Source organism: Lampetra planeri, chromosome 56 (genome assembly GCF_965212315.1).
Source record: "Lampetra planeri chromosome 56, kcLamPlan1.2.h2, whole genome shotgun sequence".
NCBI classification, from domain to species: Eukaryota; Metazoa; Chordata; class Hyperoartia; order Petromyzontiformes; family Petromyzontidae; genus Lampetra; species Lampetra planeri.
The window spans coordinates 4,753,363-4,766,804 of NC_136162.1; the positions used below are offsets into that span (position 1 = coordinate 4,753,363).

General features: G+C 51.3%; 1 protein-coding gene across 1 annotated transcript in view; it reads right to left on the reverse strand.

Annotated features, from left to right (window-relative positions):
- Positions 1–13,442, reverse strand: part of LOC144735713 (E3 ubiquitin-protein ligase RNF13-like) — a 71,899-nt gene that overhangs the window by 40,186 nt on the left and 18,271 nt on the right. The window contains exons 5-7 of the mRNA XM_078618215.1: positions 8,799–8,889; positions 5,036–5,141; positions 4,290–4,383 (exon numbers count right to left, since the gene is read on the reverse strand). Coding sequence (XP_078474341.1) covers positions 4,290–4,383; positions 5,036–5,141; positions 8,799–8,889 — 291 coding nt within the window. The remainder of the gene's footprint in view (positions 1–4,289; positions 4,384–5,035; positions 5,142–8,798; positions 8,890–13,442) is intronic.

Genomic DNA, 13,442 nt, shown 5'->3' on the forward strand with positions numbered 1-13,442 from the left:
CGGCAACATACATTGAACTTATTTCGCACCGTATGTAGCCAACCATGCTAATCGGAGGTGCGGGGGAAGAACAAACTATGGGTCTCTGTGTGAGTCTGTGGGTCTCTGTGTGAGTCTGTGGTCTCTGTGTAAGTGTCTGAGGGTCTCCGTGTGAGTCTATGGGTCTCTGTGTGAGTCTATGGGTCTCTGTGTGAGTCTATGGGTCTCCGTGTGAGTCTATGGATCTCCGTGTGAGTCTATGGGTCTTCGTGTGAGTCTGTGGGTCTCTGTGTAAGTGTCTATGGGTGTCTGTGTAAATCTATGGGTCTCTGTGTGAGTGTATGGGTCTCTGTGTGAGTATATGGGTCTCTGTGTGAGTCTATGGGTCTCCGTGTGAGTCTATGGGTCTCTGTGTGAGTCTATGGGTCTTCGTGTGAGTCTATGGGTCTCTGTGTGAGTTTATGGGTCTCTGTGTGAGTCTATGGGTCTCTGTGTGAGTCTATGGGTCTCTGTGTGATTCTATGGGTCTCCGTGTGAGTCTGTGGTTCGCTGTGTGAGTCTATGGGTCTCCGTGTGAGTCTATGGGTCTCTGTGTGAGTCTATGGGTCTCTGTGTGAGTCTATGGGTCTCTGTGTGAGTCTATGGGTATCCGTGTGAGTTTATGGGTCTCTGTGTGAGTCTGTGGTTCTCTGTGTGAGTCTGTGGGTCTCTGTGTAAGTGTCTGTGGGTCTCTGTGTGAATCTATGGGTCTCTGTGTGAGTCTATGTATGTACGCTGAACTTCTTTCGCACCGTGCGTAGCCATACGTGCAAATCGGAGGTGCGATGGAAGGACAATAAACTAAAACACAAAGAGCAGTTCTAAAGGTCAATCCCCTGCTAGATGAAGACCTCCCCACGTGGTGAAGGTCACACGAGTCTATATGCAGCTTGGTGAAGCAGGGGGAATACATCACTTGCCACTGATATTAGTTAGCCGTGGCCGGTGATCAAACTCGGCGTTCTGGGTGAATCACGCAGTGCGCCACCAATCCAACCCCTGACATTAATAATACGCGCATTTTAAAATAAACAGCACGCATAGACAAAACGTCAACGCGTCCGTCAGTAATACTGTGGTCCATATTCTTGGTTCTTTCGGTAAAGTCACGTAGAAGGGAAACAATAAAATAAATAAATAAATATGCAAATAAAGAACAATAAAATTCTCACGACGTTTCGACTGCAACACAAGCAATCATCATCAGGTGACTTTACCGAAAGAACCAAGAATATGAATCCCTGCAGTCACGAAAGCTTTAAATCAAAATTTAATACTGTGGTCGTCATGGAGAAAAATATACGATGTAGGCGACGTTCCGGGCATAGGCCCTTCTTCATGGCACGCGGATCGCGTAGCCAGAGAGACGCAGCGGACAATAAGAGTCGGAGACCGCCCTTCATGGTGAAAAGGTGATTTAGGTGCATTATATTTTCAGGTTAGGAGCTGAGGTGGAATGACCGTCCAAAACGCACACCCCGAATGATTTTTTACGTTAAGTTAAAATGGGAAAAGCCGATTTACGCTGAAAAAATGTAATCGTATTACGCGTGGCATTTTATATCGATAACGCATCATCCCCCTTCCGTAAATCGAGGCGTAGCCGCACAATGCATTTCACTGCACTGCCCTCTGCTGTAAACAACTCAGCAGCAGCCCATGATGCTCGGTCGTCACGACGCTGGGCCAATGCCGGTTGGTGACGGTGAGGATGATGATGAGAGAGCCACGCAAACTCGAAATATACAACAGGCGTCAGAGTCGGGATAGAACACACGGCATCCTGCATACCAGGCGAGGGAGTTAACATCTCATAGCCACCGTGATGATGATGAGAGAGAGAGACACGCAAACTCCAAAAATACAGCAGGCGTCAGAGTCGGGATCGAACCCACGGCCTCCTGCATACCAGGCGAGGGAGTTAACATCTCCTAGCCACTGTGATGATGAAGAGAGAGAGAGACACGCAAACTCCAAATATACAGTAGCAGGCGTCAGAGTCGGGATCGAGCCCACGACCTCCTGTCCACCAGGCGAGGTAGTTAACATCTCCTAGCCACCGTGGCGCCCCATAATGCTGCGCAATTCCCCTTTCCGCCCACAAAATAGCCGTGCAGCGGCTTGGCACCCTCATCTCCATGGTGACCGCCCATCACAGCACTCTCCAGGCTCAAACCCGCTTAGCTTCTGAGATTTTTTCTTAAATCGGGCGAACTCCAGGAGATTTGGCCATACTTCATCCGCACTTATCGCAGCCAACCGTGCTCATCGGAGGTGCGGGAGGAACGACAACAAACTAAAAACAAAAAAAGCAGTTCTAAAGAAATTAGTTTTCAACCGAGAGGATTTCAAAGTGCGTAGCTCTGGTGGCATCCTGATATCGGAAGGAAGAGCGTTCCAGACGGCCGGCGAGAGAAGGCTCCGCGCGATTCTCGGGCCTGTGCTCGGAGGGTGTCGTCCAGGAGGCTGTTTGGCCGAAACACTTACGGAGCACTTTTTTTTTGTTCCGGCGTAGGAGGAACTCGTGGCACGCAGACAGAAACACGTTGCCAAACGGCGGGGGCAAACCGCGTGCCGAGCGGGTGACGCGCGGGCGATTTTTGGCCGCGCGAACCCGGTGCCGCCCCCGGTTTGCCCTGGCTAACGTCTCCCCGAGGGGAAGGTTCGCCCTGTCAAGTGACGAGTCGCAGGCTTCTTCCTGGGATCCATCCCTCAGACGAGGCCTCCCGCTATTTACCGCGCAACTTGAGTGGCGTGCCGAACGATACCGACATCGACGATCGGGAGATGGCGCGCAGACGGGAGGAGGCGTCGGTGAAACGCGCGAGCATCACTGTCTGGTCGTGTTGCCGATACGAAAGGTCACGGGGGCAGTGTTCTCTGCAACAGTGAGTCACTGTTTGCCGTGACTTGGCCAAATGAACGATCTGCGGTGAATGCGTACCGCGCGCCAAGAAACATTACAAGTGAGGGCGAGGGTTCCTGGACAGGCTCGGCTGAATAAGACGAACAGGACCGACTGTGTACGAACGTGGCGAGTGTTGCTGGATGGAATGCCCTTTGCAAATGTTACAAATTGATACAATCCACACTCGAGCACTTGCGCTCACACAAGCGTGCGCACAAATGCGCACAAACACACACACAATCGCATGCATGAGCTGCCCCACCCCCGACAGACTGTTATTACATGATCGTGAATGTAAGCAACGGTAAAAAAAAAAATCGAGCCGATCACGTGTCCCTGCTCTGATAACTGAAGTTGTTTCAGAGGTAATTCCATGACACAGGGTGGTACACTGCCAGCTGCTACAGCTGCGAGTGGAATTTTTTTCTTGTTTCATGACATGATGCTGGTGGTACAAGCTGAACGTATTCGGAGGGAAGGGAGGGGGGTAAAGTAAACAAACCGTAGAAAACACGCTGGCCATTCACAGCTCTTGAGCACCGCCGATTAGTACGGTTGGCTACGTATGGCGCGAAAAAAGTTCAAACATATATACGTACATCCACATACGTGACAAAGCCGTCCGCTTGACACAACAACAACAACAAAGCACAGGATTGAGAACCTACGGCCTACAGGCCAGGCTTCAATTCATACGGCCAGTGGCCGCATTAGAGGCCTACCACTAGCAAAATGGTCCGCGAAACATATTTATCCGGGCACTGCAAGCATCTTTGTCGCACTCAGAGGGGAATATTTTTTCCACCTTGCATCTGTACCTAACTTTCTCTCTGGCACCCTCTTGCTCTCATATTGTGTTTGCACTGTTTTTTTTAGTATTGTTTATCACGTGCGTTTCGTTAATGGCTGTTACACACACCTTGTTTGTTAGGTTTACAATAATCCTTAGACGAACTATTTAAAGCTCTTTTTTTTACTTTACCAGGTAAGGCCCGCTGACCTATATAGCTCTTTCTTGGGGTGAGGAGGGGCGGGGTGAGGAGGGGCAGGGTGAGGAGGGGCGGGGTGAGGAGGGGTGGGTGAGGAGGGGCAGGGTGAGGAAGGGCGGGTGGTGAGGGGCGGGGTGAGGAGGGGCGGGGTGAGGAGGGGCGGGGTGAGGAGGGGCGGGTGAGGAGGGGCAGGGTGAGGAAGGGCGGGTGGTGAGGGGCGGAGTGAGGAGGGATGGGGTGAGTAGGGGCGGGGTGAGTAGGGGCGGGGTGGTGAGGGGCCGGGTGAGGAGGGGCGGGGTGAGAAGGGGCCGGGTGAGGAGGGGCGGGGTGAGGAGGAGGGGCAGGGTGAGGAGGGGCGGGGCGGTGCGAGTGACCTTTCTCGAAGCGGTGCATGGGGATCTTCTTGAGCTGCCTCTTGCTCAGCCGGTTCCTGCGGGCTCGCCGGCGCTCACGAACGCAACGCGCCACCTGAGGGGGGGGGGGGGGGCAGGGACAACGCGCGGGGGTCGGGGAGAGAGGGGGGCAGCTCGTGACGACCAGAATCAGAATCTTCATCGCGACTGCAAGAGGAGGAAATCCGATGAGCTATGAAGCTCTGTTTCAAAGGTGTCCCAGTATGGACGGGGGGGGGGGGTGTCAGCAGTTTTACGACAGCAAGCAATACGTACAAAATAAAACCACGATAGGAGTGGCAAAAATAGAGAAAAAGGTAAGCAAGTGACTAAATATGAGCTTCAAATAATAATTCATAATATATATATTTCCGATTGATCAATACTGGGCGAGGCAGAAAAAGCACAACAGTCCCAGACCACACCAAGATAACACACAGCAGTATCCGCTCAATAACATGGCGCATTAACATTAAACTATCGACAACTTCCAGCCCCCCTCCAACCCCCTCCCCCCACCCAGGTGAGCAAACGTTGTGCAAAATAAAAAAAAAAGTTAATAATGATTTATTATTTTATTTTATTTCCATTATTAACTTTTAATTTTATTTTTTACCTACGTGACTTTACCAAAAAAACCTAAGCGCATGAATCCTCGCAGTCATGAAAGCTTCAAATCTAGAACAAACGTTGCGAGTCGGGGGGCCACGCGCCGGCACGCCACGTACCCCGAACACGAGCAGGATCACGAGGCACAGGCCGACGATGACGAGGAACGGGATGAAGAGGTACTCCAGCGAGAAGGGGTCCTTGGCTCCCAGGAATACGACGGCACTGCCAGGGTCGGACGGACGGAGAGGAGGGGGGGGGGGTACAGCACGCGGGCCGAGTTCAACGGGGGGGGGGGGCCTCGCGGCGGACGGATGGACGACGTTCGCAAGCACGAGCAACCGCGGCGCGTCGGGCTAAATTTTCGGTCGCCGAACGAACGCGTTACGAGGTCGCGCTCGTTCCACGCAGCGCAGAGCGCTTGCCGCAGACGAACCGCGGGAACCTCGCCGATGTCGTCAGGGAGCGTACGCCGTCGTCGCGCGAACCTCCGGTCATCCTTGCAGCGGCGGCGGCTTTTGGCGAGCCGTGGAGCAAAGACGTTCAAGGGCGCTTTTGGGTGCGCTTCTGCGGGCGTCTGGAACGCTCTTCCGATATTAGGAAGCCACTGGAGTTTTAAATCATCCAGATTGAAAACTCGTTTCCTTAGAGCTGCTTTCTGTGTTTAGTTTGTTGTCCTTCCCCCGCACCTCCGATTAGCATGGTTGGCTACGTACGGTGCGAAAGAAGTTCAAACTATTTTGTATTTTACCAGGTAAGGCCCACTGAGCTATGTAGCTCTTTTCAGAAGTGACCTGGCCACAAATGATAGCTCAACGAAGTGGCTTATCATCATGTGGAAATTGACAGCAGCCAAATACTCAAAAAACGCATGTTTCAAAAATGTGGTGAGAAAAACCGGAGGAGAAAAATCCACGCGACCACAGCGAGAACACGAAAACTCCAAATATACAGCAGCAGGCGTCAGGGTCGGGATCGAACCCACGACCTCCTGCATACCAGGCGACCGTGATGATGATGAGAGAGAGAGACACGCAAACTCCAAATATACAGCAGGCGTCAGGGTCGGGATCGAACCCACGACCTCCTGCATACCAGGCGAGGTAGTCAACATCTCCTAGCCACCGTGGGAATGGGATTAACGTGTGGCCTGCCGCAGCTATTCGCAAGTCCTCGTCAGAGTGAGGCAAGGATACCGTCCCCTTCCCTCCCCCATTTTCTACGATCCTCCAGCTGTGTCAGACTGGGCCACCATTGCGCGCGCGCACACACACAGCCCGACCTTACCCGGCAGGTGACACATCGGTGGTGCAGATGTAATTTCACTCAAAACAAATAACAATTAAGCGAGCAAACACCAATCGGCTGAAGTTGGTGGGGTCGGGGGTGTGGTGGGGGGGATGCACAACAAAACGCATTTCCAAAAATAACTCGCCACGTTCAGTGCCGGATTAAGCTAGTGCGGGGCCTGTAGCACGATGTTATTATAAAGGGGCCCTATATAAATAAAAACATAAATATTAAAACACACATTTTTAACTTGCATAGTAAAGTAATTGTATTTCTCCATTTGCTATGCAGCCAGAAAATATGACAAATCGCTAAACCTTAAACACCCAGCCGTTCATAAAAGTTTAAGGTGGTATAGTACTATAGTAATAGAGCAAGTGCAGAATCACTGAACCGGAATTGATAGATTGAAAGCATTTAGCGCGGGGCCCGCCTTCACCTGAGGACGGCTGCTTGCGTTGTGGCCGAAACGTCGTGAGAATTATTTTATTATGTTTTATTTTTATTATTTTATTACTTCCCTTCTACGTGACTTTACCGAAAGAACCAAGAAGATGAATCCCTGCAGTCACGAAAGCTTTAAATCGAAACTTCTGATAATTTTCGACAATACCACAGCAAATGTGCCGGGCTCTGTAGACCACATGGAGAGGGTTCCAGGCGTGCGTTGACAATGATGGCGGACAAGTGGAGGCTCTTTGACTTTTTGTAGCTATTAAACATTACATTTGTGACCATGTTACAGTGCATTATCCGTTCTTTTCCCATTAAAAACGATAGTGGCATGTTAGTTGTTAACATTTGTTGAAGCACCCTGTATATACAACAGGACAACATTGTGGACAAGGCGATTTAGCCGAGACTTTACGTTAGCCGATCAATAAACTAAACCAAAGAGTAATTCCTGCAGTCACGAAAGCTCCAAATTAAGTTCAATAAACTAAACTTTGTCCGTCCTAGTCTCAGTGGGCTTTACCTGGTGAAATAATAATAATATTACTTGGTTCTTTCGGTAAAGTCACGTAGATAGAAAGTGAACATAACAGCCAGTCATGACTTGAACGGGTGGATAACGTCCTTCCAGTGATTGCCGAGTTTGTACCCATAAACCCTCCCCCCATAGAGGCGGTTAAATTTTGACTTAAGGCCCAGTCACCGTAGGCATATATACATTTACGATGGAAACGCCGATTGCAGAAATGTTTTAAATCGGGGTCCCTTCCGGACGCACGGTCACCCGTGTCCGTTAGGAAAGCCGACTCGCCGCGAGTTATTTCCGCTCTCTCCCGCCCGGACGCTTGCAAGCGAGCGTTATTTCATTATTAAATCCCCCAAAAAAAACACACGCACGGGCTTAAAAACTATCGCTGAACCACGACAAACAACGGGGTGACCCGCGGGGAGTACAATGGGAGTGAGTAGCCTTGGGTGGTTTCCCGTCGGCCGACGACGCTCGGCGCTTTCCTGGGAATAACGACAACGCGCCGCCGCGCGGCGGTTGCGCTTGCTGCCGCTCGCCGCTAAAGACGCGGCCGCACCGGAGGTTCTCCCCGGTGAGCTCACGGCGAACCCGAGGGGGGGGGGGTGGCTTGAGAAAACTCTCGTCGGGGACTCTTTAAACAAGGGGCGAGGGAACCGTTGTTGTTGTTGTTGTCTTTCTGACCCAGGACTTTCACGTGCGGCATTAGCTGCGCAAAGCGCACGGCAACATGCAAACGCGCCTCGGTCATGGGAGGGGGGGGGCTTTCAGGTGCGCTTCTGCGGCCGTCTGGAACGCTCTTCCATCCGATACTAGGAAGCCACTGGAGCTACGATGCACTTTTAAATCATCTAGATTGACAAACTCAATTCTTTACAGCTGCCTTTTGTGTAATTTCCCCCGCACCTCCTAACAGCACGGTTGGCTACGTACATCCAACATACAACATACGTACATTCAACATACGTACAAGAGGAACTTGCATTGACAGATATTTCTACCACGTGTCCCGAGATGACATCGCTCTTCGATGGTCTAAAGCATCCACACAGCGTGGTTGCGATTCATTCAGGAGGGGTAACTTGTCAGACAGATTGTACGGGGCACATATTTAACCGGAATGACCTCTGAACCCTTTGTGACATCACGGGGTCACCATGTCACACCAAGACACACGTACAGCCAAGTCCCTCACCTCACTCAACCGACTTGTCGTGTCAGTCGAGAACCTACCCCAACCGCAGCACAATCTAACGTAATCCATTCAAACCTTTAAACGTTTATTTAGTCTTTTTCTTCACCCCAAGCTGATCCCGATCGCTAGCGCCGTCACGTCACGTGACGCCGAATCCGTGCGGATCGCTCGCAGAGCAGTGCAACCCCTATGGCGTGAAAGAACAGCCCGTGGAAGTGGACATTACAGAGCCACCACCGACATCCTGTCGCGTGCCCTGCGGTGCCACGCAGCGCAATAAGTAGGTCCCACGCACGCAGCAGGCGGCGGCGCGTTTCTCGCGACGGCGATTCTGACCGTCGAGACGCGTTACGCGAACGGTGCGTAAACCGACGGAAGGGCAATGAAGGGGGTTTTTGTTGTTGTTGGTAGGACGCACTTATCGCTGTACGAGTAGTAGGTCTTCAGGAGAAGACCCGCTGTCTCGCCAACGAACACCGATGGAATTATTATCTGTCTGAAGATGGTCACTGCAAGACAAGAGGCAGAACAAACGACCACGGGTATAATTAAAGCGCGCGTAAAGCATTCGAGAAGACACTCAAAACAAGCTAAGACTAAACCATTTTTTATTTAACCAGGTAACGCCCACTGAGCTGTAATAGCTCGTTTTTAAAACGCGACGTGGCCACAAATTATAGGCTCAACCAAGTGGCTTATGATGTGGAAATTTATAGCAGCCAAATATTCTAAACGCGCGACGTTGATTCTAAATGTGGAGCGAGAAAGCGGTGGGGCCTTGCCATATCGTCTGTATTGTTCCGACTCTCTATAAGCCCAAGATAGCAGTTGAACATAAATTACACACTATTTTTAATGCACGAATCGTAAGCGTAATAATTTAATTTGATATATTAATAATTGCATAATATAATAAAACATCACGTTATATTGTTAACATTATACATGTACTTTTATTTTAAACAAATGGCCCACAATGAAAAGTGCGGTGAAGTATAGTCAAAATATTCCCCGTGATACGGCATATGACGAAGGCCTTCAGCGAGTAGTGAATAATAATCATGAACATATGGTTAAGAAACTTGGTCACGACCGAACAATACGGACCAAAATCTTCAAGGTGTGCATGGATATTGCATGATTGTCATTGCACAGAGAGACGGAAAGTGGAACACGTGGATTAGAAAACATTCAGGTCAATGACATCATTCTCACTGTTCAGAATAGCAAGCGAGCTTGGGCAGGAAACGTTGCTAGGAGGGTTGATGGGCCAACGGACCTGAATAAACGCATTCCTGCGGAGGGAGTTGGTAGGAACGTTGGGTTGCTCGGTCAATGGCCTGCAGGGTCAACGGCGGCGTGGTGTATTCCGCAAATATGTCCGACCGTGAGGGCGGGCACAAGCCGGCGTGAGCAGGTTAAACGTTGAGTTTTATAAGGGCACCACGGGGTGACCAGCCCCTCCCCACCCAGCCCCACCCCCCACCCAGCACCACCCTCCCCACCCAGCCCCTCCTCACCCTCCCCACCAGCCCCTCCCCACCCTCCCCACCCAGCCCCTTCCCACCCACCCTCCCTACCCAGCCCCTCCCTGCACAACGGACTGACACAATAATCCCCTGTGGGCTGGTGTAACCAGGAGGTTCCTACCAATTTAAAAACGTCTATGCTCTCCGCCTTCACCAAATCGTCCCCACCCGCGCGCGCGCGCCGATCTGTGTGCGCGCAGAAACCTGCTCAAACATTCTCACGGCCTCGCAACGGCGTGGCGAGGCCGTCATCCAGCAGCGGATCAACAAAACGGCTCTGCGTGCGCGCGACCAGACAACCCGCGCGTGGAGGGTCTCTACGCCGTCGACTCGGGACCTTGCACGAAGCGTCGTGAACAACAAACGCAACGGTGGCTAGGAGATGTTAACTACCTCGCCTGGTATGCAGGAGGTCGCGGGTTCGGTCCAGACCCTGACGCCTGCTGCTGCATATTTGGAGTTGGCACGTGCTCCCCGTGGTGGCGTCGATTTTTCTCTGAGTCCTCCGAGTTTTCCCTCCACGTTTAGAAACATGCGTCAAGAGTAATTTGTCTCATAATAAAGGTTTTTGGGTTAGATCGCGTTATTTATAAATGTGTCGTAACCCTCCACCACCCGACACGTGATAATGCCACTTCGCTGAGCTATCGTTGGTGGCCAGGTCACTCCTGAAAAAGAGCCGTATGGCTCAGTGGGCCTTGCCTGGTAAAAATGTTTTGCTAATCCTGCATAATGCACGGGCATAATATGACTTTGAAACCCCCCCGCCCACCTCCTATGCATTTCCCATAAATATGCTAAATTCCTATTGATATGCAAATTCTTTTGTCAAGGCGCTCTTCTTCCACCTCCAACCCAGCTTATATATACGCTCAAAGCTTGGCGGTGTTTCATTCTTCACCTGAAGACGGCTGCTTGCGTTGTAGCCGAAACGTCGTGAGAATTATTTTATTATGTTGTATTTATTTATTAATTTTTTAATTTTTTACATTTTATTACTTCCCTTCTATGTGACTTTACCGAAAGAACCAAGAAGATGAATCCCTGCAGTCACGAAAGCTTTAAATCGAAAACATTTTTTTAGTTTAGTTCAGAATGGCGTGGGCGGCACGACGCAACAGGAGAGCCCTTTCCTGTTCCGCATTCGCCCTGCCAGAGATTATCCAGAGGGGCGCAACGGGGCACAAACCCGATATCCCTCCCACGGCGGAAGCGCGAGAGGCGGGTGGGCTGGGCGGGGGGTGCGAGGGGGTCGACGGCTTTGAGCACGCGGACGATACGGCAACGGCCCAGTCGATAGCCGGGGACACCAATTACAGTCGAGCAGCTGTTCAAACGCTGGCTCCGAGCGGCACCTGTCCCACATCGAGCGGGCGAGTGTCGCTCCCCCACTCGCTACCCACCCTTCCCCCTCCTGCTCCTAGTCGGGCCACCCGCTATCGTCGACGCACGAAACGACAGCGACGACGGAATGCTGATCCGTTCTGTCTTGGGGTAAAATGTAAGCCTTGCGGGAGGGGCGGAGGGGGGGTTAAACAAATATTTAATTTTATTCCAAGTGTGGTGATAATGCCATCGTGCCATGCGACGTAGCGTCCGTTAGGAACGCTCGCAGAACAGCGTAACCGTGTGTTTTACATAACGGCCCGTGTAAGGATATGTTGTGGAACCACTTCAGGAAATACCTTCACTTTATCAGGCATGATGATTGCTCGTAAGGAACGTCCATTGCGGGCAGTTGAAAACCAATTTTTTTTTTAAAATGAGACCTTTTTTCCAGGATCAAAGTATGAAAAAATAAGAATAGGTTTCACCCTTTCTGGCGATAATACAGGAGGTGTTAAGATGATCAAACACCTTGCAAAAGGTTTCTGTTTGGTGTTTGAACATCTTAACACCTGTTTTATTGCCAGAAAGGGTAAATCCTAATTTTATTTTTCTCATACAATAATTTTCAATTAGCACAGCAAGAAATTCAACGAATTAAAAGCAAACCAAACGTAACTCGACAAGATTTTTTTTGTGCCAATCGTTGGAGAACATCAACCGGCCACTCTTGAGCAGAGGTCACAAACGGGTTTTGATTCCTTACCCGTACCCGTACCTGGCCGCACCAGGGTCGCAAATGGGTACCCGTACCCGTTCCCTACCCGTACCCGTACCCTACCCCAAATGAGTGACAAACGGTTACTCACCAGTGACTCACGGCCTACCCGTACCCGTACCCGGCCACACCAGGGTCGCAAACGGCTACCCGTTTGCGACCCTGGTATCGGGTAGGGTACGGGTATCGGGTACCCGGTTGCGACCTCTGCTCTTGAGATCCACGTTCGGTCACGTGCGGCTGATACCCAGATTCGAACCCAGGCCCTCAACGGTGACAGCACCGTGCCCCGACCCTCCCCCCCGAGCCATCTGCCCCGTCATGCGAAAAAACAGCATTTCGTTTTTTTCCCATCTCGTTCACGCAAGTCCATGAAACCCCCGACGGTTAAACCACTTCAGGATGCCCTGTGTCGGTGTTCCGGCTGGAACTTGAGTGTCAATTCCACGTGCGTTTCATGGTGCCCCCCCCCCCGCGGCTTTACCATCCCGCCCCGGGTTGCACGAATCGTTGCTTTGCGGCGCTCGTCACCGCACGTCGTGCACCCACGCTCTCCCACCAATGACACATCCCCTCCTCGTAGTTGCCCCACCAGATATACCCTCACTCGATCGACACGCGCTCACCGATTACCACCACCAGCCCAGTGGAGTCACCCGACCTCCGCAACGCACACAACCACACCCTTTCAACGCACACAACCACACCCTTTCATTTGCCTGCCACCGTACAACGCCGCTCCTCAAAGCATCACCCCCTCTTCCACTGCGTCTCTCCCACTCATAAGGTCAACATACATCGGTACGCAACTATTAACCCTCCTATGTGGAACCCAAACTCGGCCTCTTGGTGTTCCTCCGTTACGCTTGCTCGTAGCGGCTTCTGGCTGGCCGTCTGGAACGCTCTTCCTTCACGATATTAGGACACCAACCGGAGCTATGCACTTTTAAATCAACTAGATTGAAAAGCCATTTCTTTAGAAACTGATTTTCGTGTGTTAGGTTGCTGTCCTCCCTCGCACCTCCGATTAGCACGATTAGTTACGTACGGTCTGAAAAAAATAAAAACCACACACACACAAACACTCCCGTTCCACCAATCTCAACTGCGTCTGACCGTACGCTGTACCGTCCCCCTAGTTTTGTCTTTTTCCTCTTCAATAAAAAAAAACTTCTGGTAAAATAATCCCCGGGCTGCATTGCTGCGCGCTCAAACAGCTGCTTGAGCGCGCGTGCTCCCAGCCACCCCATAAAAGGCTACGCACATTTGCACCCCTCCAACCCCTGACCCAGCTCACGATATACTCAAGGCAGCAGCAGGAGCTATGGATAATATCCTAAGGACACGCGCGGAGCCTGATAGCACCCCCCCCACCCCACCCCACCACCCCGACGGTATGGGTCGTTCCAAAAAAAATTAAATAGGAAAC